The sequence below is a fragment of the Carcharodon carcharias genome, chromosome 15 (genome assembly GCF_017639515.1).
Source record: "Carcharodon carcharias isolate sCarCar2 chromosome 15, sCarCar2.pri, whole genome shotgun sequence".
Classification (NCBI taxonomy): domain Eukaryota; kingdom Metazoa; phylum Chordata; class Chondrichthyes; order Lamniformes; family Lamnidae; genus Carcharodon; species Carcharodon carcharias.
The window spans coordinates 118,235,688-118,261,740 of record NC_054481.1 but is presented as its reverse complement, the minus strand read 5'-3'; the positions used below and the strand labels follow the sequence as shown (position 1 = coordinate 118,261,740).

The window sequence follows — 26,053 nt, the reverse complement described above, 5'->3', positions numbered from 1 at the left end:
CGTCTCCCATTTACTTGTGTCAGAAGGATTTGCAGGTTGATGCTCAACTTGTTGTGAACTCATCTTGCTTGGCCATCAAGTCCTGGAGTTGGACTCAAACCAGGAGCTTCTTGCTCAGAGGCAGGGATGCTACTTATTTTGCCACAAGGCCTGCTTTTATTCTGTAACCTTCCTTCTCTGAATATTGCCCTAGGATAAGGAATGGAATGCAGAGCAGTGATTTAATTGGTTTGACCTTCTTTCTTTCACTCACGAACATTGCAATGTTAGTTATTGATGGATAACAGGTTAGGAACCCAATGCACTAACATTTGCACCAGTGCCAGTTGAATCCTTCTGATTCCTTCCATTTTTCTACAAAACAGTAATTGAATTTCAAAATAATCCATTAGGTTTAAAACACTTTGCTATGTCCTGAGGTCGTAAAAGTGCTTCAGAAATTCAAGACTTTCATTTTATTGGCTTCCTTATGATTAGTTGTGTTTTATTTATAAAACACAAGTGTCGTGTTTTGAAAATTCTGCTCATTGTGTATGAGTCAGAATGTGGGAATCAGCTTAATTTTCTGCTTTAGTCTCGTTGACAGCAGTGTTTGTCTTACAAATAGCTTTGTGATTTAATTGCTGCAGTGACGAGATTTCACATCAGAGCCAGTACTATTTTGCATCCCTGTTTTCAACCCTATATAAAGTACTCTGTGAGGGAAGGGGTGTGCTCAAACACCTCTACTTTGGTGTTTTTGTTATTCTCCAGCGGATTATATGGCAACAAAATTATTGTAAAATTCCAGTTTAAAAAAAAAACTGCTGTAGCCAAGGAAACCTCCGAATGCACATCATGCCTTGTCTCTGTTTCACCTGTGTTTTCAAAAGACAGCAGCCCTGGAATTATATTAAGATTAAAGTAATAACATGTGAATGTGGCATGTAAACAGGCAATGAAGGGGTGATTTTCTTTTTTTCCCTTTTCTCTTTGTCCCACAGAAACCTGGCAGCATCTTGTCACTGGATCTCCATGATTCTTTAGTTTGTTGCTCAGACTGTGTGAGGCGTGCTGTGACACAGAGAGAGAAGGAAAGAGAGATGGTCATACCAATTGTACAGCATCTTGCTTCATGCAACTGATTAGTAAGCGATACACTATGCTGGTTTTTTACATCTTCTTTCTCTCTATTCTAGAATCAATTTATAGGCGTGGGGCTAGAAGATGGCGGAAGCTTTACCGTGTGAATGGACATCTCTTTCAGGCCAAACGATTTAACAGGGTGAGTAAATTGCTTTGTTTCTTTTTCAATACCGGTATCTGTTTGTGTGCTAATGTTGCCTTTTCCAGACGTTACAGGTATTTATAGTAATTAGTCTTCCATTGGCGCAATGCATGTAAAAATATTCAGAACATATTCCATTTGGGAGCATGAGTGGGAGAGAGAGATTAAGTGATGCTTTGTGCATTATTTACCACAGGGACCATCAATGTAGTAGACTTTGTATTTCACTCGATTTCAACATGCTATTGTTTGTGTCGATTGACTTTAAATTGCAACGCAAGCAACATTCACCATGGTTATCTATAACCTACAGTTTGCAACTATTTCCTCCTTGAAAGCTGAAACATTTTAAAAAATTTTGCTTTGCTAATTGCCTTTACATGCTGGCTGGCATTAGGCATTTTGAGAGGATGTTATTTGGGCTTTCTTAATAGTGTACTTATAAAATATTGGCTAATTTGTCCTCGCCAGCTATTTTGGTGCTTATTGAGTTAAAAGGGTAATGCACAATTTAAAACTTTTAGAATACAGCCAACTTCATTTATATATCACTTTAATGCAGGAAAATGTGCCTTGATGCTTTTCAGGAATGCAATTGGACAAAAATTTAATCTGAGCCAGATATGATGATGATAATAGGAAAGGTACCTAAAAGCTAGATTTTAAAAAGGTATCTTTTAACATAATTCTGAGGATGAGAGAGTTGGAGGTTTCAGGAGCTAACTCCAGAATCCATGGATTAGATGGCTGAAGGCATGGACATGAATGGTGGGGAAAAAGGAGGGGTGTATGCTTAAGAGGCTAGAGTTGGAGGAACACTGTTTCCTAAGGGATGGAGGAGTTTAGAAAGACAGGGAGGTATGATGGGATTTAAACATGAGGATGAGAATTTTAAAATGGATGCACTGCTGGGACAGGAACTGATGTAAGTCAGCGACTGATGATGAGCAGGCATCAGAGTTTCAGATAAGCTCAAGTTTATGAAGGTTCAGGGATGGGATTTCAGCCAGTACACTATTGGATAGTCAAACCTGGAGGTGATTAAAAAAATATGCATGATTTCAGCAGCAGATGGGGTGAGGCATGGGTGTAGATAGATGATGGTATGGAGTTAGAAATAGGTGGTTTTATTTGATGGAGACAATACAGTCAAACTTCAGCTTGGTCGAATAGAACACAGGTTACAAACAGTCTTGCTCGGCCTGAGATGATGGCTGGAGAGGATATGGAATTGGTGAGGGAACATAGGTTTGTTGTGGGGTAGGGGGTGTGATGCTGGGAGGATGTAGACTATCTATTCCTGATGCTTAGCTGGACAAAATTGTGGTTTATCCAGGACTTAATATCAGACAAATGATTGTAGGTGACTTGGGGAGTTTATTTTCCTGGGGCAGCACAGCAACTCGCCAAGGTTCCTTCAACAGCACCGTCCAAACCTACAACCTCTATTACCTTGAAGGACAAGGGCAGCAGATGCATGGGAACACCACTTGCAAGTTCCCATCCACGCCACACACCATCCCTACTTGGACCTATATCGTTGTTCCTTCACTGTTGCTGGGTCAAAATTTTGGCACTCCCTTCCTTACAGCGCTGTGGGTGTACCTACACCCACTACCACAAGGTCAGTTAGGGGTGGACAATAAATGTTGGTCTAGCCAGCGATGCCTACACCCCAGGAAACAAATAAAATCAAGGCTTAGAAGTGGGTATGAGGGATACGAGGAAGTGATCAGTCTTTGATCTGAGTTTAATTTACTCATTGAGCATGTGTAGTATACCTAATTTTCTCAATAGAATGGACTGATGGAATACTTTGCTTCAGCTTCTAACACCATCTGCTTATTTTAAAAATATTTTAATATTATTTGAAGAAATATGCCTGTGTGCCTGTGCATGCATGTGTGCACGTGCATGTTACATGCTTATAACTTTTTTGTTTTCTGGTCTATAAAATTTGGACACTGCATAAAGTTTGTTACGACCAGGTGAGCAGTGAAGAACTGGCTGACCTCTATTCAACCTACTCGGTCACAAAAAGGGCCGAAGTTTCTTTTTTATGAGGATATGCATTTTCAAAACTATTTAAACTGTGAGTAATAAGGAGTTAATCAAACAAGGTTTTCTGGAGTCAAAGAGCAAATTTATTAACCCCTAAAACTGAGAAAAATAACCTGACGTCAAGCACTCGGCCCTATGTAATCACTCACACTCATATACACACACATGCAAATGCGCGCATATCAGAAATAAGGTAAGTTAGACTTCAGTAAAAAAGGTAAAAGAATATATGGTTAAGTGTCCTTTAATTGTCCTTGAGGGTTAGGTTTTAAATGCTGTGGCTGATTTGGGTTAGTTGGTTTCTTGGATGCGGTCAGATGTAGATGATGCAATTATTACAAGATCTTGCTTTGCTGGTAGGTTTCTGGTAGAGTTGGCTTCTCCAGCAGGCGACACATATTCCAAAGGAGAGAGCACAGCCTTCGGCCTGTCTTCTCAGCTGAAGACTTGCTTGACCCCACCTATATCACATGCAATCTCTCTGTTATGGCTGGGCAGCCTTGTCTTGAAATACTTCACCCTTGTCTGTTTCCAAGATGCTTTGGGTATATCTGTCTGTGGCAACCATTGGTTCAATATCCAGTATTTTGTATTTTTAATGTCTTTTCCTTAAAAGACAGTTACAAGTTTTGATGGATACCTGGATTATATGAAATGCCTCTCTCTTCACACTCCCATGAGGGTGATTTGTTTATTTCTCACCTTCACCTTGGAATATGGCAAACACAAAACAAAAAAAATACATTCACTTCCATTCATTCTCTTAACCCTGATCTGGATTATCCCATTAGTTTTGACTGGATCTCTAAGTCTGGACAGGGCATCTGCAATCACATTTGATTTCCCTGCAATGTGGTGATTTTTAGGTGATATGATTAGAGAAACTAACTCCAGCGGAATAACAGCAAGCTAAAAGCAAAATACTATGGATGCTAGAAATCTGAAATAAAAACAGATTTGAAGAAGAGTCATACCAACTCAATGTTAACTCTGTTTCTCTCACCCCAGACACTGTCAGACCTGCTTAGTTTTTCCAGCATTTTCTTTTTTTATTCCAGTGGAATAAAGTAATAACTTTGCATTCTGAGTTTTGAATTTCTACAAAAAAGTCAAAGGGTGTGGTCAACATAGACTGTGGTGTCTCCGTGTCTATCTCATATATATATCTCAAAGGTTTGAGAGCCAGTATGAAACCTAGGGTTTCTTTTTCTACTGTGGAATACCATTTCTGATGTTCAGTTTTTTTGGAGAAATACCTGATTGGTCTCTATTCCTGATTCATCCTTCTGGAGGAGAACAGCCCCTACCCTCAGGTCAACACTAAAACAAAAAATGCTGGAAAAACTCAGCAGGTCTGACAGCATCTGTGGAGAGAAAGACAGAGTTAACGTTTTGAGTCCATATGACTTCTTCAGAGCTGAAGGGAAGTAGAAATGTGGTGATATGTATACTGTTTAAGTGGGGGCAGAACAGGTGAAGCTGGATAGAAGGCCAGCGATAGGTGGAGGCAAAGATGTCATAAACAAAAGGTCAAAGAGTTGTTATTAGTGGTGGTTCTGGCTAAAGGACATACTAATGGTGACATTGAGAGTGGAAAGCAGAATGTGATAATGGCCGGACCAGGGTAAGCACTCTGGAAAGTGACAGATGGCCCTAATGGGGGTGGGGTGGGGGGAGGGGATGGTGGTGGGAAAAAAGATCGAAAAGGCTAAAAGTTGGGGATAAAACAATGAATAAAGTGGAAATATATTTTAAAAATAATAATAATGAAAATGTAGGGGGGAAAATAAATACATAAAAATTTTTAAAAATTAAAATGAATAAGAAAAAAGGGGTGGGATCAGAAAGGGGTGGGGGTGGAGGAGAGAGTTCATGGTCTGAAGTTGTTGAACTCGATGTTAAGTCTGGAAGGCTGTGAAGTGGCTAATCAGAAGATTTTGCTTTTATCTACCCTGAGGTCACTAGCATCAATGGCTATTTTAAATGCATGGTTAGAGTCTGGAGCTTTTAGCACTGGATCGTTTACTAAGGTGGCTTTCAGCTTCTTGAAACGTTTCTGAAATTTGTCGGTCCATACTACTTTTGCATTTTTCTGTAGTAGGTCTGCCAACAGAGCAGCTACAGTGCTGAAGTGCGGGACAAACTTGCGGTAAAAGCCATGCGTTCCTAAAAATCTCATGATTTCCTGTTTTACTGTGGGAATAGGAAACTCTACCACTGCTTGTATCTTTCTAGCTCCTTAGTACTTGTCCTTGATCCACAATGTGTCCAGATAGGTCACCTGAGTTTTAGTGTACTCCCTGTTTGTGAGGTTGACTACGAGGTTAACAGACTATAATTTCTGGAACAGGGCTTCCAATTGCTGTAAGTGTGTTTCCCAGGTGTCACTGTACACTAGGAGGTTGTCTAGGTACGTTACAAAATTGGATAAGTCCACCACTACTTGGTTTGTCAATCTTTGAAAGGTGGCTGTCATTTGAGTCCAAGTGGCATGACTCGAAACTGATATAACCCATCTGGAGTCATGAAGTTGGAGATTTCTTGTGTGTGGTCAGTCAAGGAAACCTGCGAATATCTCGAGTAAATCTATCATTGTAATGAAAGTTGCGATGCCTATCCTATCTATGTAATCTTGCAGGCAGAAATCGGGTAGGTGTTGACTACGGTCACTGCATTAACCTTGCAGTAGTCAATGCAAAACCTTGTGGAGCCATCTGGCTTGGGCATGAATGCAACTGGGGAGCTCCAGCAACTGATGCTAGGCTCTATTAGTTAATCGCCTCCTGAATCTAGACCCAATGGTAAGGATGTTGTCTTATGGGAGGCCCTCTCCCACATTCACATCATGTAGAGCTAAAGTGTTGCATCCTGGCTTGTCTCTACATATGCCGTTATATGCAGTGAGCATCCTTGTCAGCTCTCCTCGCTATTCTGCATTTAGGTGGGTGAATAAAGTGTCCAATTTCACTAGAATTCCTGTGTTTGCTAGCTGAACAAAGTGAGTCTCACACACATCTCCCTTAGATTCATCCTCACAGTTTCTCTTGTCCTCCAGGTCTGTTGTTATTGGGCTAACCATGACCTGCTTACCCCTCCTTAACTGTGATATTGTTTTATCATGTCAACATGACACAGCCTTTGCTTTTTCCTGCTTTTACCTCCCCAAGCTTCTTTGTTATTCTGTACAGACTACTGGACCAGGCTTTTAGGTGTTTACACAGTATTGGTAGGAGCACTAGCATGTAGTCTCGTGGCTGAAAGGCTCGGGCCCTGGCATGTTTGTCTGCCTGTTTTTTCATAGCTGTTTGGGAGATTTTGAAGTGTTCTTGAGTTGTTTTAATTTAAACCCTCATTCCTTTTTCTCTTTCCTGGAAATGGTCTCCTACTTCTGTTCCTGTCTCTCTTTTCCCGTTTCCTCAAATTCCAGTTTCAATTTCCATTGCTCCCATATTAATTTCTCTGCCACTAATTTATCTGTTTCAGTGTGCTCAATTTCCACCTCAAAATGTTTTGCCACCCATTTTAAAATTTCTGTTTTTCTGGCTTTTGGGTAGAACTCCACCTCTAAGTGCCTAGCTATACCTTTTAATCCTTCCAAGGACCGTGTCCTCAACTTCCAGGCATCTTTTTCTATGAAAGCATTGACATCATGTAATTCCTTTCCAGCCATCTTTGTGGTCTTGTAGACGAGACTCCTAAGTTTGTTTTGGCAGTTTTATGCTGCGGGCTGATGTCTACTTGGAATAACAGGATAAAACATGAATGCTGGAAATTTGATTTAAACGGAAAATTCTAGAATGATACAGCCAGTTAAATCAGCATTCGAAAGGGAAGGGAGGTTAATGTACTGGTCATTAGAACTGTTGACCTTCATTCTGAAATAGGGCTATGCTGCAGGTGTTAATCTTTTTTTTCTTTGCATGTTGATTTATCTGCTATATATTTCAAAATTTTCAATGATGTGGCTGTTAGTAACTAACTGCCCAAAATTCCTTTGCTTACTATCTTTCCACCAGGAAGAGATACAGTTTAACCCATCAGTCTGCACTCTTTGTTAAAAGATAATGAAAGGAAAGTGTTTAGTTTGGTATTCTGTCATATCTTATTACTTTAAACATTGTTTTGTGAAAGATTAATTAAAACTTAAGTTAGTTTACTGAATGGTTTGAAAATTTGCCAGTAGTGGTTGCAAGTTCTCTGCGCTTTGTGTAGGTTCCTCTAACTTATATGGTCATCACTCACAATGGTTTCACAATGGCTTGAGGTACAATATATAGTGCCCATTGTGTAACCCCTCACTTTCATAATAGCAATTATTCCTTTAATGTAGTTTGTGTATGAGATGTTTATGGGCTTTTGTATTAACTGCTTAACTAATCAATCATATGCCATAACAGCTAATGCTTTTGAAAGATTGTCACAGTGGAAGTGTTTAGACAGTGGCTGATTCCACAATTTCAAATGCCTGTTGTCTGTTTTACAAGAGCTTACATTATAAGATATTGAGCATTTAACCAAGTCTGATATCAAGTAGTGAAATAGTGGTCTGATTGCAGAAGTTTTTATTATTTATCAACAGAAGTTTGAACATGCCTGCAATCCTTGCATGGGGACTTCTGGTAGGGGTGGGGGTGGTGGTGGGCAGCACATCTTTGGAGTACCTCCAGGGTACGATACCAGTAGTTTGGAAGTTATGGGCCAACGTCTCTGCTTCTCAATTCTGTACCCCTAGAAATTAGCCCTGTTGCATTGCTTGCTATTTTTAACTTGCATTGCTGCTTTTTAGTGGCTTGCAGATCTGTACTTCAAAATTCCTCTGATCGTCCACCTACCTGGATACCAATTTTCAAAGGAGTATGTGGCCTGCTTATTCTTTCTATTAAAATGTACTACCTCACACTTGCTGAATTTCCTTTGTCAATCACATGCCCATTCAACAACTTTTTAATACCTTTCTATATTTTGTTGCAGCCCTCCTCAGTATTAATTGCAGCCTCAATTTGGTGTTGTCTGCAAATTTTGATTTTGATTCCTGAGTTCAATTCGTTTATGTAAGTTATGAACAACAGTGGTCCCAGCTCTGGTCCTTGTGGAACACCATTTCCCACCTTGTGCTAGCCTGAGTAATTAATCTTTACTCTGTTTTCTCTTATGTATCCAGCTTGCAACATGACACTTGACTCTTGACCTTGTCATGAATCTGCTATCAGACCTCATTAAAGACTTTTTGAAATCCAAATATATCATGTGTAATGTGTTACCCTTATATGCCTTTTCTGTTATTTTTCAAAAAGTCAAGAGATTGAATTCTGTGCTATCATTATATCTTCAATTTTTAAATATTTTTCTATTAACATCCTTGGGTAAGAATTTTATTTTCTTTTCCTACCAACAGCATTAAACCAATTGGTCTGTAGTTCCTGGACTTGTTATCCCTCCAATTTTAATTACAGCAATAACTAAAGCCTCAAGATGCACCAGTTTACTGTACTTTACAAAAGTAATATTTATATTGAGTACTTTTTTATATAAAAAGTGTGCAATAATCTCTGGCACTAATGCCTCTGTTATCTCTTTCTTAATTTGTTTTAATATGTGCAGGTGAAATCCATCGGCCCAGAGGTTTTATCTTCTCTAAGATTGATTAGTTGATCAGTTATCTCCCTTTTCTATCTTAAATAGGAACATAGGAAATAGGAACAGGAGTAGGCCCTCAAGGTTGATCTGCCATTCAACAAGATCATGACTGATCTTCGACCTCAACACCATTTTCTTGCACAATCTTTGATCTCTTCTATTGTCATGCTCACTGTGTTAGTGTCCTCACCGTGTTAGGTAAATATTAAGCAAAGTAACTAACTATTCAATATTTTTGGCATTTTGCTGTCATTACCCATGAGTTAAGATTGTGCATTCCTTTGTGGTCCTCCCTCATCTTGTTTTTTTTTCTTTTATGTGTATTTTTGAATACTTTTAATATCTTTATATTCTTTATAATTTAATTTTGTAATTTCCCTTTGTTTTCCTAATTGTGTTTTGAGCTATTTCCTGATCTTTTCATATTCCCTTTGTCATAATCTATGTACTTACTGTGTGCCTTTTACTTCAGTTCCAATTTTGCCCTTATTTCTTTTTTCATCCATGGTCTTATCATTTGTGGTTCGTTTGTTCATGCTTTTTAGTGTGATATATTTTTTTCATCCTATCTCTCTTGATCATTATTTAAATGTTTTCCACTTCTGTTTTATTTTGTATCAATTTTCCAGTTGATTTTCCCTTTATCTATACTCATCCATATAAAAGTTTTTTTTTCCATTTGTTAGTTTGGTCTCTGTTTGTCTTATGTCCTTCTCAACATTGTCTTTTCTATGACTTAATGCCTTCATGGTTGAAGCCTTGGGGTGCACCAGTTAGCTGTACTTTACTGAAGTAATATTTATATTGAGTATTTTTTTTTAAAAAAAGATGTGCTTTGGTACTTAGTTCACCAACGTTAAATCATAACCTCTGCCTCCATTTTGTTTCGTGTTTCTTTGCTGGTTTGTTTTATTTTCTCTCTTGTTTCCTTTGCTTTCGGGTGGCTTCGATTCTGCCATTCACACCTCCTGTAAACACATCTTTAATTTCTTTACTTGTCCTATTACCACCCTCTTTGGCCTTGCACTATGATACTTTTGGTCATTTAATCTCTCCACCCTATCACTGGTGATCTTCCCACCATCCTCCCTTGACTTGCTCAAAACCTATTAGAATTCTAACCTTTCCCAATTTTGATGTAAGTCATAGGCCCAAAGCATTGGACGGAATCTTGTTGTGGTGTCACCTACTGGCTGGAGAACTGGCAAAAGTCCTGCGCTCTTTTTGAGAAGGCCTGCTGGATCAGATGCCAGTCAGGCAGTGATGAGGCCAGCAGCAGGCCTTCTCTTGGAATCAAGACCCCAGGAGTGCAGGTCTTGCCTACCTAAAGCTTCTGGCCAGTTAGTGGCCTGTAGCTCTTGTGCTCAGCTGCGCCACTGGGAAGACTGTGGCTGTTGCTGGAACAACAGGCATTGGAATCCCAGGGTTGCAGAGTAACCCAGGCCACAGATAAGTATTGTTTTGGGGGCAGGTGGGGGATGCGGGGAGAGGGCTGCAGAGGGTTCACAGCTAGAGCAGCGGGGTGGCTCTCAGCGGGTTCCCCCTTTACGTTGTTCAATCCCTTGATCAGGCACCAAATGCCTTGGATCGAGGGACACACCACCCCCCACCAGCCCTGGAGGTGAGAAGCTGGCCACAAAGTTTTACCTATTGTGCACACTGAATGGTGACATGCCCGTCTGTGGCTGAGTTAACACCAGCGGCGGTGGGATGAGGCCCTTAAATGGTTATTAAGTGGCCACTTAAGGGCCTTAATTGGTGGCAGGGCAGGAAGGTTCCTGCCCAGAACTTAATTCTGGCAACGGTGAGTTTCCAGTACACTAACATCTCTGCTCAGTAAATGTCCTTCCCGCCTCCAAGCTCACCACCAGTGAGAGCACAAGATTATGGCTGTTAACTTTGTTTCTCACTCCACAAATGCTGCAGGACCTACTGAGTAATTTTAGCATTTTCTGTTTTTATTTCAGATTTCCAGCATCCACAGTATTTTGCTTGTGTTTGCTTGTATATGTATTGGCGAATGAGAGAAAAAAGTTAAATTAATCACATATTGTGTTCTATAAACAGTGTATCCAAACAGAGAAGGTGGAGGAGAGACTTAAGATAGCAAAAAGTTGAATTCTGAAATCACCTGATTATGCCACTTTTTTTTAACAAAAGAAAAAAAAAATCAATGCTTATCACATACACCATTGAGGCAAGATTCTAATCTATAACATCAGACAAGAAGAGAGAAGGGCAGATAAGAGAAAGATCTCTTTGCAATTTGGTTTCTCTCTTTAAAAGGTTTAGTCTTAAAATAAAGGAGATAGATTGAGGGAGCGGAACTACTTGAGGCTGAGGATTCCTTTTGGTGGCTACAGTTGAGGAGGAGTGAGTGGGTATGGTGGAGAATGGCTGGTGGATTAATTGTAAATTGAGTTTCAGTGATGCAAAGGAGAGGGGATCTCATGGGTTGAGTGGGACGTCAAAGAGAGAGAATTTGGAAATTGTTAATTAATATGATGATTAAAGGCTATGGGAGATGATTTGAGTGGGAAAGCGAGGCCACTTAGGGCCTTATGTCACATTCCAAGTCTAAAAGCAGCCTTCAGCAATTAATGGTTCTTTTCATTACCACACCACTACTACCTACACATCATCTCCATCCAAAGGTAAAGATGACAGAGAAAAGGTCAGAGAGCAGCCAAAAGAGCTGCTAAAGGGTAGATAAGTTTCAGAGAATAACAAATAGAGAGACAGAAGCAAAAAATGAGGAACAGGTAATCACCAACACAGAATTAAAGGTGGGCGAAGGGGTAACCTTGTTCTCTGACATTGTGTGCAATGCCATAGGAGAGCACCTACTATGGAATTGCTCTCCATGTAGGTTTGGTAACAGTTTGGAATATGTTGAATATGCTTAAAAGTTATAACACATGTTGATTGGAATTACTTAAGATTTAGGATGTAATTTGAACTCCTTGATTTCCCTGGTAAGCATGCTCCAATCTGTTTATCTTACTTTACCTTATATTTACTGTACTATGTGGAATATTTCTTGTATTAGAGGAAACTGCATGTGATAACACTATCCCTGAGGTCAGATAATCACAAACATGTCATAATTTAACAACCTTTTTATAATTCTCCAGTGGTAACCTAACCACAACTGCTAATGTTGTTCTGTAATTAATTCATAAGTTCATATGCTTCTACTCATTCATGTTTTCATTTTTTCTCTTTGCCATTTGACTTCCATGTTGTCTTGTTGTTTCCCTCACCCATTATGGCACAGCTGTTTTGCAGCAGCTTTCCCAGGATACATTGGTGAAATTACAAGAATGTTGTGTGGGGAATGAACACTTAAATTTGGTACAACAATGTATAATATTGACTGAATTAATTAATGGCACAACAATGTGTTTAATCGCCATCCAGCTCACATTTTGACTTTGTTACCATAGGTGATCAAATTCAGTTTGGATTAAAGCTGCAGAATAATTTTCGAAAACATTTTTGTAATATTTCTATGTGTAACTTATTTTAAAATGTTGGGTGGGGGCACATTGCTTCAGTGTAGCAGAGTATTATGTTGTAGGCATGGATGTAAGTTCATGATTCTACCATGCGTTGAATTTCTTAATCTACACAGAGTTATTGGAGAGTGCAGAGCAGAGGCACTTTGCTTCCCAATGTAAAAAAAATCGAAGATGAAAAGGCTAGTTCTCCAAACCTAAAGAGGTCAGTAAGGGGCGCATGGTCAGGTTAGTATACCTGAGTGAGACATAGACTGAGTGAGTAGTGAATTAGGTTTATGTGGGAATTCGGTGCACAGGAGAAAGAGGTGCTTTAAGTGAGGTTTATTACAACAAGTAAAGTGTGTTAAGTATTAGTCAAATTTATCAGTACTCTAAGGTTTATCAATAGTTGTAAGGTTTATTAAGTTAAGGCCAAATAAAATTTATTTTATGTTGATTAAGTTAGTGTAAGTAAATTAAAGTTAAGGCATGGCAGGGCAGCTTGGTCATGTGGGATGTATGTCCTGTAGTATGTGGGAAGTTGTGGATGCTACCAGTGACCTAGATGTGCAGGAAGTACCCCCAGCTGCAGAAACTTGAGCTCAGGCTTTCGGAGCTCGAGTGGTGGCTGGAGTCACTGTGGCACATCTGCGAGGCTGAGAGCTATGTGGATAGCATGTTCAGACAGTTGGTCACACAGGCTAGGAGCATGGAGGCAGAAAGGGGAATGGATGACTGCCTTGCAGTCCAAGAAAACCAGGCAGGTAGTGCAGGAGTCCCTTGTGGTCCCGCTTGCTAATCGGTTTTCTGTTTTGGATACTGGTGAGGGCATTTGATCCTCACAGTAGTGCAGCCACAGCCAAGTTCGTGGCTCCATGGGCAGGTCAGCTGTACAGGAGGGGAAGAGGAGTATGATAGGGAATTCGTTAGTTAGAGGAACAAGCAGACGTTTCCGTGGCCTAGACCTGTCTTCAGGATGGTATATTGCCTCCCTAGTGCCAGGGTCGAGAATGTCACGGAGCGGCTGCAGAACATTCTTTGGGGGGAAAGTCAGTACCAATGACTTGGGTAGGAACGGAGTTGCGGTCCTGACAGCAGATTGCAGGGATATAGGAAGGAGATTGAAAAGCAGGGCCTCTAAAGTAATCTCAGGATTACTTCCAGACCCACGTGCTAGTGAGCATAGAAATAGGAGAATTAAGTGGCTGAACACGTGGCTGGAGAACTGGTGCAGGAAGGAGTTCATCAGATTTCTGAGACACTGGGACCTGTTCTGTTAAAGATGGACAGACTGCATCTTGGCAGGACCAGGACTAACATCCTTGTGGGGAGTTTCACTAGTGCTTTTGGGGAGGGTTTAAACTAGATTGGCAGGGGGGTGGGAACCTGAGAGGGAGCTCAGATTTGAGGGAAGCAAAACTGGTAAAAGAAAGTAGAAAATGAAAATAGAAAACAGACCAAACATTGTCAAGCATCAAATAGGATCAGAATAGAGAATAATGTTAAAAAAACAGAATTAAAGTCACTCTATCTGAATGCACATAGCAGTTGCAAAAATGTTGTTGATCTGAATGCACAAATTGAGATAAATGGGGTAATTGGCATTATGGAGACATGGCAACAGCGTGACCAAGATTGGGAACTGAATATCCAAGGGTATTCAGCATTTAGGAGGGGTAATCAAAAAGGAAAAGGGGGTGGGATAGCACTCTTAATAAGGGATGAGATCAGTACATTGGTTGTTTGGTAGTACAGAACATGAGTATTGCTGAAAAAAGAGACTTTTTCATCAAAGCTTTTCGTCTTGCACTCGAGGACAATTCGCAAAAAAATACAAATGTCAAGGGAAACAACATTTATACTGTGTGAGAAGAGAGTGTTGATTGGTTGGCGAGTGAACTCTGGTAGAGGAGTTGCCATGGAAGATGCACAGTGGATGGTGACTGACAGTCAACTGCCAAACATTGTTTGAAATTTAATCCCGGCAGCTTGACTCTGACCAAGACATTGCCCTGGGGAATGAACCAACGAACGGCTGACATTTATTTTGTTTAGCTGAAACAGGTACAATATGGAATTTAAAGCTGAAAAGTATGTAGTTGTGTGTAGTAATAGAAGTCCCTGATTTAATTTATGCAGTAAGGGAGATGGCAGCTATGATGTTCTGGATGTATTGGGTAAAGAGGTTAGCTGTAGGAACATTGTATGAATAATTATAAAGTTATATAATTATAAAATTATAATGGGGGTTATGTCTAGCAGCAATAATCAGTTGCAGTAATTTGTTAACGTATTGGTTGGAATTTCTGGAACACGAAGCTTATACTTTTCAATGGAAAACCAGCTTGTCAGGCAAGTAAATGCGGGGAATTAGAGACTTAAAAAAATCCCTGCCTATATACTGAATTAAAAACAGGCAATAAATAATTGTTTCGAACATTTGCATGGCATGCTTGACTATATTTATATATGACCAGGAATGGACCAGTCACATAAGGAGAAATATGAAATTACTGAGGGCACTTGAAGTAAAGTCATTTTTCTATTACACAAAAGCAAAATGCTGCAACTTTTAGAAATTGGAAATTAAAGACAGAAAATGCTGGAAATACTCAGCAGGTCTGGCAGCATATGTGGAGGGAGAAACAAAGCTACTGTTACAGGCTGATGACCTTTCATCAGACTTCGTTTTATTGAGCTTGATTAGCAAACTCTGAAATGGAAGCAACATAGTGGTGTTTACCAATTTGAAAGAAAACTTCACAGCAGATGGATTTTCCAGTGATGTTGCACAGCAAGGTCTCAGATTACCTCTGAAGCTGTTGCTTGGGATTTTATTAGGCCTGCAATCACATGCTTTATTTTTGCCCCAGTATTGTGAATTTTATTTTCTTGTTCCTCCATTTGTTCAAGATGGTTTTGTTGACAAAGAGAAAAACTTAATCTATGAATCTTTAAAGCTCCCATTCATTTCAGTGCTTTCAGTCACAACAGCTCTAGGTTTCCAACCATCATAAGATCTTCAATTTTTAAGTCAACATTTATAGGAAAGCTCTTCCCCTGTAAGCAAGAAATTAGAGGAATCAGAATACAAAATGAGTGCTTTGTCTCCCACCTGTTAGGAACTTGATGGGCTTGAATTGTTCTCATCTGTGGAAGAAAGATTTGAGATGGTGTAACACAACCTTCTGGATGAGAACACTTGACTGTGGTGCAATCTGAAAAATTCATTTATGCAATACTGTCAGGAGATAGTTCACATGTTGATTGGCAGTGACTTCCATTCAGCTGGTTCAACCAGGTTTATTTTCACCCACTGCCATCCATTTCTGCTGCTAAATGAAGCGACCAGCAGTTGAAATTTCTTTCCTTGAATCACCTGTCTGAAGCTGCCCATGTGATTTTTCAGGTGCACTTTCAAATTAGCAGCCCTTTACAATTCAGGCATCTGCCAACCTGACTGTACAGGCTGAATTTTCACTGAGTCGGGATGACTTGGGAACCCTTTATCTGGGGTTTTGATTTTCAGGAGTGACTGTTAAGGGTTTGGGTCAACGGCTTGGCACCTTGCACTTCTCACCTGACTGGCCCCAAAGCAGGGAAAGGCATGCCCTTGTCCTCTGCAGTTTTCATGGAGTTGGGCAAGGTTTCCAATGAGTAATGGTTCACGTCGCCTCAGAGGCATCGTGAACCATAGTCTGCATGAGGGGACTTTTTAAAAGGTAAGCTCAAAAGATCATGATCCGCATACCAAGATATGTCGCTCCACCTATGTCCCATGGCCCCTAATGCTCCCTAAGCCACGCTGTGGCACCAACATGCCCATTGACACTATACACAGTATAGAACCAGTGAACCCCATAGTGGCAATAGAATCTGTGTATTTAAAAAAAGCTTTAAAAAAGGTAATTCATTCATGACTTGCCGCTATGTTTAAAAAAATCCTCCTTTTTAACGACAGGGCAATGAAAGTGTCAATCACTCAGATCCTTTAAAGTTTCAGTAGGTGAAACTGTAAACATTTGAAACCTCTTAACCTTGTGAAATAAACATTGTGCAATTGACAGCAGGGATCAGAGAGCCAGAGATGTCAACAAGCAATGTTCTCTCTGGGACTTGGATGTTTTAAAAGACTAATGGACATCTGGGCTCTTATCCAAGAATTCATAAACAGGCTAAATTTTAAAATTCACAACTTTGTTTTCAAATCCCTCCATAGCCTCACCCTTCTCTATTTGTATAATCTCCTCCAGCCTCTGAGATTTTTGTGCTTCTCTAATTTGGCCTCTTATATATCCCCAATTTAATTGCTTCACCGTTGGTGATCTGTACCTTCAGTTGCCTGAGCCCTAAGCTCTGGAATACCTTCCCTATACTTCTCTACTTCAGTTTCCTCCTACAGGTCACCTGTTACAACCTACCTAATATCTCTCTACACGGCTTGGTTTTTTTTCGAATGCTGCTATGAAGTGTCTCGGGACATTTCATTAAGTTAAAGGTGCTATATAAATATAAGTTGTTGCTGAACTGCTGGAACATGCTCTCAAAATTACAGTTATAAAGTTTTGTGGGGCCAGGAGCAGCAGGAATGCTGTGCTTGACTCTTGGGGGGAAAAAAAGTGATCTGCTCTGGGTCACTAAATGAGCCCTCCCTTGAGGATGCCTTCTTCCCCTTTTAATTTCCACCTGGCTTGGTTTCCTCTATGGATCAGGTGGGGTTCCCATCTCCACTGCACCCCCCCCCCCCCCCCCCCCCCCCCCAAAATACTGAGCTGTCCACCAACACTCATTAATCACTCATCAGCTGACCAACCAAGTACAAATGAGGCAGAATTTGAAAAAGGTTTGGATCTTATGTTACTGATATTGGCAGGTGATGTGATAATTACAAACAGCACCCACACATTCAGGCTGATGTTGAAATTTGACCTGCTTAGCATTTCCTCTTGCATAACATTTTAGAAGTTGAGCCAGCCAACCAAATTGGCTCTAATGAAAGACTGTTTACAGACAAAGACTTAAACAACATAGTGTCAGATCCAATTTGTGCATTGTTTCCTCCACAAAGACATCAAAATGTTCTTCAGAAAGCAAACACACAGCCACTTTTAGCCCATAGCTTGAAGAAGGAGCTGTTCTGAGCATTCATCAATTGGATATGTACTTGAAGAGGAGTAATTTGTAGTTTCATGTGGCATGAATCTGGGTGTAGAACTGAATTGGACTGTTCTTTCAAAGATCCGTCAAAGGAACAGTGGGTCATATAGTCTCCTCCTGTGCTATACGATTCTATAATTCTACTCACTGTGGAGACTAAGAAGGGAATGCTTGGAAAGTGGCAGCACTTTAATTGTTTTGAAGGTTCACTAAACTTTCTGAATCCCAGTATCTCACAGTGTTGTTAAATAGAATCTTTGATATTTTTATATACCTATTACACTTGTAAGGTGAAAGTGGATAAAGGTGCTAAATATGCCACCTTCATTTTATCCTACCTTGCTATGCAAAGGGTAATTATTGGAGGGTGGTGGTTGTTATTCTTTGGAGATATATAATTGTTAATATTTTGTCATGACTTTGATTTTATGCAAATTTGGATTGAAATACTTATCTAGTGATGAAGGAGTGGATCATTTCTGAAATGGTGTTTTTTCTTTTTTTTTATATGTAAGCTGTTAATGATGTCCTGTATGCTTAAACCCTAGCTTTGATCCAGGTTGAGTTAGCCTGCCTTTGACTTGACCATTAAAACATAAGTAGCCTTGGGGGGGATGGGTTGGTGGTTAAAATTTGTATGGCAGGATGCTGAGTTTTGTTGTCCCTAGGTTGTGAAATTGTTCCCAATGTGCTGAATAATTCTGCCCATGCTCCCCAGTGGTGATTAAGTTTAGTTGATTTCAGGATGATTCCATCAGAACTTTGGTTTTGAAAAAATGAGGATACGTTATTGTGATATGTTGCTCTTTGGCTTTGAAGTGCTAAGGCACGTTCTAAGGATGCAGAAGTTTGTTGCAGTTTGATATCATATAATCACTGTTGACCTTGTGAAATCCCAGATAGAATATTCCTCTTTGTCTCAAAGGGATTTTCACACACCAATTTGAGACTAAATATGCCGTATGTAGGTAGGGTTGCCCTCTCTATCTCCAATTCCACATGGCAGCTGGTGGAATTTAAATTCAATTAATAGATCTGGAATTTAAAAACTCATCTGGTTCACTGATGTCCATTAGGACATAATGTCTTTACCCCCTACATGTTACCCCAGACTCTCTCAATGTGACTTAACTGCCCTCTGAAATGGGGAAGGTTAGAAACTAGGAATTTTGCTAGAGTAACCCACTCCCTGACTTCCCAAAGCTTGTCCACCATCTACATAAGGTTGCCAACCCTCCCAGAATGACCAAGGAATTGGCCTCAAACTCCTGGTGGCCAAACAAAACATTCTGGGAGCATGTCAGCTACCATCAGTAGCAGTCAGGATCAGCCACCAGTCAATCACAGCCCATGCTTGGGTACCACCTGACCCTCCAGATGGCCAGGACTGATTGCTAGCCAATCACAGCTCATGCTTGGGTACCACTTGACCTTCCCTACGTCAGGGACTGGCTTTCAGCCAATCACAGCCTGTGTTCAGGTATCACCTAACCTTCCCTATGCCAGGAAACCTACTCCCCCACCCATGGAAAAGCCTGACTCACTACCAGCAGAAACCATTGACGGAAATATCCTAATGGACTACAGACCACATGATGAGTGCTCAAGTCAGTTGAGGTGATGCCCACTTGGGCTGCAGAGCTGGAGTAAAGGGCACTGATTATGAGCCAAGGTTAGGCTTGGCTAAGACTGACTGGACAGTGATTAATTAGCGTTATTAATGTGATTAATTAGTGTTAGATTGAATTGGTGGTGACCGGGCAGACTGTGGCATGCTGCGGATTTCTGTCCCCTGAGAGCAACTGACAGGGGAAGGAATTGTTCAGACTCGGTAGTGGAATTTAGTGAAGACAGGTTCATTCCCTCTCTTTTTGTGTCACACTTAATCAGTGTTCACAGTCAACGGAAACAGCCGATGTGACTTGAGACCAGGTGACTATCTTGATGGAGAAGCTTGGTGAAGCAGAGCCCTATAGCAGCTTTCAGTTGTATCTTTGTAGCTGCCAATCTCACATGTACCATATTGAACTATATAAAATATTCAGCACAGAAAGAGGCTATTTGGCTCAACTAGCCTGTGTTGTGACGCCACTTCCTCTGACGTCTCCTGAAATATTTCTAGCCACAGTTGGCAACCCTACATCTACAAGGCACAAGTCAGGAGTCTGATGGAATACTCTCCACTTGCCTGAATATGTATGGCTCCAACAATACTCAAGAAGCTCAATCCCATCCAGGACACAGCTGCCTGCATGATCAGCATTCCATCCACCGCCTTAAACATTCACTTCCTGCACCAGCAGCTAATAGTGGCAGCAGTGTGTACCATCAAAAAGGTGCACTTAAACTCACCAAGCCTCCCTCAACAGCACCTTCCAAACCCATGACCTCCACCACCTTGAAGAACAAGGGCAGCAGACACACGGGAACACCACCACCTGAAAGTTCCCCTCCAGTGATCTTATGAAGCCTCATGATCTTGAACATTGTAGCTATGCAAAAGAGCCTTGACAGGCTTCAACAGGTGTAAGATATGCTGTGCTAGATAAATGTACCTAAATGCAAATTTCCTTCACCTTTTCAGTGCAACAATGGAATAAAATGAGTGCAAACTCTGAAGATAGTGAAGAAATTCAGGGTCATTGTCATGCTGAGGAAAACAACTGGCCAAGGATTATGTGATGTTCGATGTGGGTTAGCTGCATATTCTGGAGTTTTTTTTTGAGATGAGTTCATGATAAAGCCTTTAAAAGGTGTGAAGTAATAGCCGAAAGCCTTTTTCTCATTCCATGCTTTCTTATTTTTCTTTGCTTCCTTATTATTGAAACATCATCTTAACAAATAAGAAACTAAATAGTGGGAGAAGCGAAAAATGAACTAGGGATACAGGTCAGCAAATCATTAAAAACAGCATTTCATTTGAGCAACGAAATTGAATTCGCTTTAAAAAAGCGCAGGGATTGATTCCTAAGGGTAAAGCATTCAAAAGTAATCAATTTATGTTCAGCCAATATAAGGACTCTGTGAAGTATAAACACCAGCACAGACTGGGTGAGCTGAATGGCCTGTTTTTGTGTTGCATATTCTATGTAATTCAAGCCACACATAATCCTGATACTGTTCCTTTATTGTTGCTGGATCAAAACCTGGAACTCCCTAACAGCACTATAGGTGTACCAACACTAGATGAACTAGAGTGGTTCAAGAACGCGGCTCACAACCAGCTTCTCGAGGCCAACAGAGCATGGGCAACAAATATGGCCTTGCCAGCAACATTTAGATCTCACGAAATAAACCATTTTCCCTTTGTGAACTTTTTGTCTATTTGGTTTCGGAACCAAATATTACTAACTGACAAATCGTGCAACTAACTGTTAATCTCTGAAATCTCTCTTTTTAAGTAGAAGGTCCGACACTTAATTTTAGGGAATGAAGCCAGGCAAGTGGTAGAGGTATCAGTGGGGGAGCATTTTGCAATAGTGATCATAACTCCATTATGGAAAAGGACAAGGCTGGGCCAGAAATCAGAGTTCTAAATTGGGGGAAGGCTGATTTTAATAAGATCAGATATGATTTGGCCAGAGTGAACTGGGAGCAGCTACTTGTAGGTAAATCTGCATCAGAGCAGTGGGACTCATTCAAGGAGGAAATAGGGAGAGTACAGGGCCAACATATTCCAGTAAAGATAAAAGGTGGGACCAACAAACCCAGGGAACCCTAGATGTCGAGGGATTGGATAAAGAGAAAAAGGGAGGCTTATGGCAGGTACCGAGGGCTCAAAACAGCGGAAGTCCTAGAGGAGTATAGAATGTTTGGGGGAACTTAAAAAGGAAATTAGGAGAGCAAAAAGCAGGCATGAGAAAACATTGGTAGGTAAAATAAAGGAAAATCTGAAGTTATTTTACAAGTACATTAAGAGTAAGACGATAACTAGGGAAAGAGTAGGGCTCATTAAGGACCATTGTGGTAATTTGTGTGTGGAGCCGGAAGACGTAGGTAGGCTTCTAAATGAATACTGTGTCAGTGTTCACAAGTGAGAGGGGCGATGTGAGCATGGAAATGGGGCAGAAGGACTGAGATATAATTAAAGAAATTAACATAGAAAGGGAGAAGGTTCTAAGTGGTCTGGCAGGCTTAAAAGTAGATAAATCTCCAGGCCCAGATGAAATGTACCCTGGGTTGTTGAGTGAGGCAAGGGAGGAGATAGGGGCATTGGCAATAATTTTCAATACCTCTCTGGCCACAGGTGAGGTGCCAGAGGACTGCAGGAAAGCCAATGTGGTACCGTTATTCACGAGAAGGGAGGAAGGGATAAGCCAGGGAACTACAGGCCAGTCAGTCTAATAACTCAGTGGTTGAGAAACTATTGGAAGCAATTCTGAGGGACAGAATTAATCTACTCTTGGAGAGGCAGGAATTAATCAAGGATAGTCAGCATGGTTTTAAGGGGAGGTAATGCTTGACCAATTTGATTGAATTTTTCAAAGAGGTGACCAGGTGTGTAGATGAGGGCAACGCATTTGACGTAGCCTATTTGGACTTCAGCAAGGCTTTAGATTAGGTCCCACATGGGAGGCTGATAACGATGCTAAGAGCCTATGGGATCCAAGGCAATTTGGCAAATTGGATCCAGAATTGGCTGAGTGACAGGAAGCAGAGGGTGATGGTTGAGGGATGTTATTATGACTGGATGCCTGTGTCCAGTGGGGTTCCACAGGGATTGGTGTTGGGTCCATTGCTCTTTGTGGTATATCTAAACAATTTAGACTTGAATGTAGGAAGGTTGATCAGTAAGTTCGCGGATGACACGAAAATTGGTGGGGTGGTAAATAGTGAAGAGGATTGCCTTAGATTACAGGAGGATATAGACGGGCTGGTCAGATGGGCTGATCGGTGGCAAATGGAATTTAATCCGGATAAGTGTGAGGTGTTGCACTTGGGCAGGACAAAGAAGGCACTGGAATACATGATGAATGGTAGGATCCTGGGAAGTACTGAGGATCAGAGGGACCTTGGTGTACTTGTTCATCGGTCCCTTAAGGTAGTGGGACAGGTAGATAAGGTGGTTAAGAAGGCGTATGGGATACTGTGACCAGAACTTGATACAGTATTTAAGCTGTAGCTAAACCAGAACAGTGATTAGAAAATTTGAGTATTTCACTTCAGAATATAGCACTGAACATGCCTGTGGTTCAGAGTTAATCATTCATTCCCTTGATGACCCAAAGTTAAGTGGAATAGTCAGATTGTACTTCATTTGCGACCAACCTGACTGATATTTGTCCAGCCTGTAATATTACATGTTCCTCACATGAATGGCCCTACTGGTAATCAGTATAGCTCTCCAAGTCATGAGGACATGGAATTTCCGTCACCGAGGTTACCACGTATAAGGAAAAACTTACTATGATGAACCATCCTGAAAATGTTCAACAATAAGGAGATGAGACTGGTAGGGTTATGATAGAAATGGAACAAACTTGAAATTCAAATAAAAGTTACATTTAGATATATTATAATCTTCAAAATGCAATTCTAAATATAATGAAAGTAGTGTTTTAATGCACCTTAGTACCTTGCCTCGCTCGGGGATGACAGGCAACACAGCCCCCTCTTGGTTGGGCTAGATTAGAACACTGTCTCAAAGGTGAAAATTATTCATTCTTTACATTCTCAACATATTTATCCTTTACTCTATTTAGTGTTCTGGAGCATGTGTTTTCAATAAGGTTATTGTAAATGTGAAATAAATCAGAGTTTTTCTCCCTTCCCTTTACCTATTGGAGCCTTTTGTGCCATGTGCCATAACTGTGCATGATCAAGGGCTGGTGACCTCTTTTTCTGCCACGACTGCTGTCTATCCAATTACTGGAAAAGGCACAAAAGTGGTTAGATTTACCTTGCCACTGCTTTCTTTAGTGGCAGAAAAAGTTTTACCCCTGCATGATAATTTTCTCCCTTTGCAATGGCTAAGATTGGATTGTTGCCTTGTAGGGAATTACTAGTGTCAAGCAAAATCAATAGCACTCCAACTATGAGTATTTCAATGGCATGTCTTCGAATCAGTCAGTTAGCAATATGCCAAATAATGCAGCAGTTTTTAAAAAAATTTAAGTTGTTAAATTTTGTATACTATTTAATTCAAATAAATCTTATTTGACTGCTGTTTATGGACAGAAAAAAGGCAAGCTATTCCTTAGGGGTAAAAGCATAGAGGAGTTTGAGTGAAAAATATAGGAATGCTTCCAATTACAGCTGATGGAGATTGTGACCAAGTTACACAAGGGTAATGGGGGTGGGTAATGTGACTTTTATGGAGCCCACAAGAGTGGGAAGCATGGCATTCTGGGTGGCTTAATTAGGTGGGATGCAAAATTTGGTTACCCAACAGCAGGTTGAAATGCAGAGATGAAGTCAGCGGTGTGTCGAGCGTTACACTGGACTATGGCAAGTTCGTACTTAGAGTAAAACATCTTTTAAATTATGTCCTACTTTCAAGGTAAAGTCAGCAGTGTGTGAGAATCTCTATGCTTCCCCCCCCCCCCAAGGTATAGCTTGCCATTTTTCTGCCCATTAGCAGCAGTCAAAGAAGATTTATTTGAATTAAATAACATACAAAATTTAACAGTTTAAATTTTTTTTAAACTTGCTGCATTATTTGGCATATTGCTAACAGACTGATTCTAAGACATGCCATTGAAATACTCATAGTTTGGTTCACAATTGTTTAAAGATTGCATGCACCAGCCAGCTTTGTACAGTTGTGTATAAAATTGGCAGTTTTCCTTGCTTAACTCTACAGGATGAGGGAGGGGAGCAGGAGAATGGCAGCTTGCATGGAGGCTCAAGGTCGGTCGGTGATGAGGGAATTTGTGAATTAGGGGTTGGGGGAATGGAGGAGTGAAAGAGAGATCTAGGGGAGGACAGAGGAAGGTGTCAGGAGCATGGAGGAGTGAAGTGGGAAGGGTCTGGAGTCCTGGGTGTGTTTGTGGGGGTGGTGGTGGTGGGGGAACAATCAGTCAAGAGAAGAAAATGGGCCTAAAAGGTGGTGTCAGTACTGTCCAAATGTGTGTCCATCTGAGGGTGTAGGCTGCCAGAGTCCTTACAGGGGACTTTGAATTCACCTAAAACATTTCAGTTAGCTGCCAGACAGTGCTCTTGGACAATATCCTTTACAAGGACATAGGGAAGGCCAGTTGATTGTGTAAGTTCAGCCATGTCACACAGTGTGGTGAGTACAACGCTAGACACTAACATGAAGATTCAATAATGAGGGAACAAAAAAAACAGCATTGTTTCTTCCATAATAAATTAAATGTCCCTAACTCCCCTGTAACTGTCAATGTGTGCCAACCATGAGGCGTGCCTGTACATTTAGCTCTCTGACTAAGCTAGCCTCAACAAATAACAATGATGCACACATGAATAAAGTGAAACCAATGTAATGTGAAATATTTACCAGTGAACTTTAAGTTTGAAAAACACCCGTGCCCCTTTTGTGCTCTGAAGTCATATGTTAATGGCAGTGGAGTTGGGTAAGAAAATTGTAGTGACCAGGATGCAGAGTCTCCCTGTTTGAACAGGAGACTGTTTAGCAGGCCACCCACAGATGCAGCATTTTCAGCTGATGGTGAGTTTCACCATTGAAAAGCTTCCCCTGCCACTAAATTGAATGTGGTTTGCATGCACGCCGCTGGCACTTTGAATTTTGATTATAATCGTGTGGGGAAATGTCAAAAAGAGAGAAAGCGGAAGTGGCGCATAGTTCCAGTTACGGTGTCGGGGATGGCATGCTGTTGACAAAATCCCAGCTAAGGTGCCTGGTTTCTTTGATCAGCAATGGTTGTGAGCTTTGCCTTCTTCCTCAGTCACCATCCACACACCTGGAGCTGAGATCTATTGTGAAGTTCAAGCTGATTGAGAATAAGTCATAATTTATCCGGAGACACTCTGATATGTGTTTTGTTTTTTCAAATGGATTGTGTTAGACATTCTTATTGATCTAGCTTTGTTATTAACAGTAAAAGCCCACTTAAAAAGTGAGTAATTATTGGCTTATGCTGAATTAGCTGACAGAAACCAGGAAGAGCAGTTGGGCTGTCTCAATGTAAACGGGTTTGGTAGGGGTGTAAGGAAGTTGGCCAGAGTTCCCACACTTGATAATTATTCAGTAACTCTCGCTTCAAAGTGCAGGTATTTGGTATCCAAATCCAATGAGGAGGGGTTTGACAGTTGTGAAGTCTGCCACAGTGGAATAATCTGTCAGTGTTCAAAATTTAGATTCTGTGATGAAATCTGTGGTTTCAAAGCTTCTGTTTTCTGAGGCAGACTCTAACTAAAACTGAAATGGAAACTTCAACTAACTGAACGTGAAATCGATCCTTCAGGCTTCTAGCAAAACTAAAATGGAAACTTGAGGTTTCTGGCGGAA

At 40.7% G+C, this 26,053-nt stretch overlaps 1 protein-coding gene across 5 annotated transcripts in view; it reads left to right on the top strand.

Moving 5' to 3' along the window:
• The window catches only part of prkcz (protein kinase C, zeta), a 612,152-nt gene that overhangs the window by 227,875 nt on the left and 358,224 nt on the right, over window positions 1–26,053 (top strand). For all 5 annotated transcript variants that reach the window (XM_041206302.1, XM_041206300.1, XM_041206299.1 and 2 more), the window contains one exon: window positions 1,179–1,264. In XM_041206302.1, coding sequence (XP_041062236.1) covers window positions 1,179–1,264 — 86 coding nt within the window. The remainder of the gene's footprint in view (window positions 1–1,178; window positions 1,265–26,053) is intronic.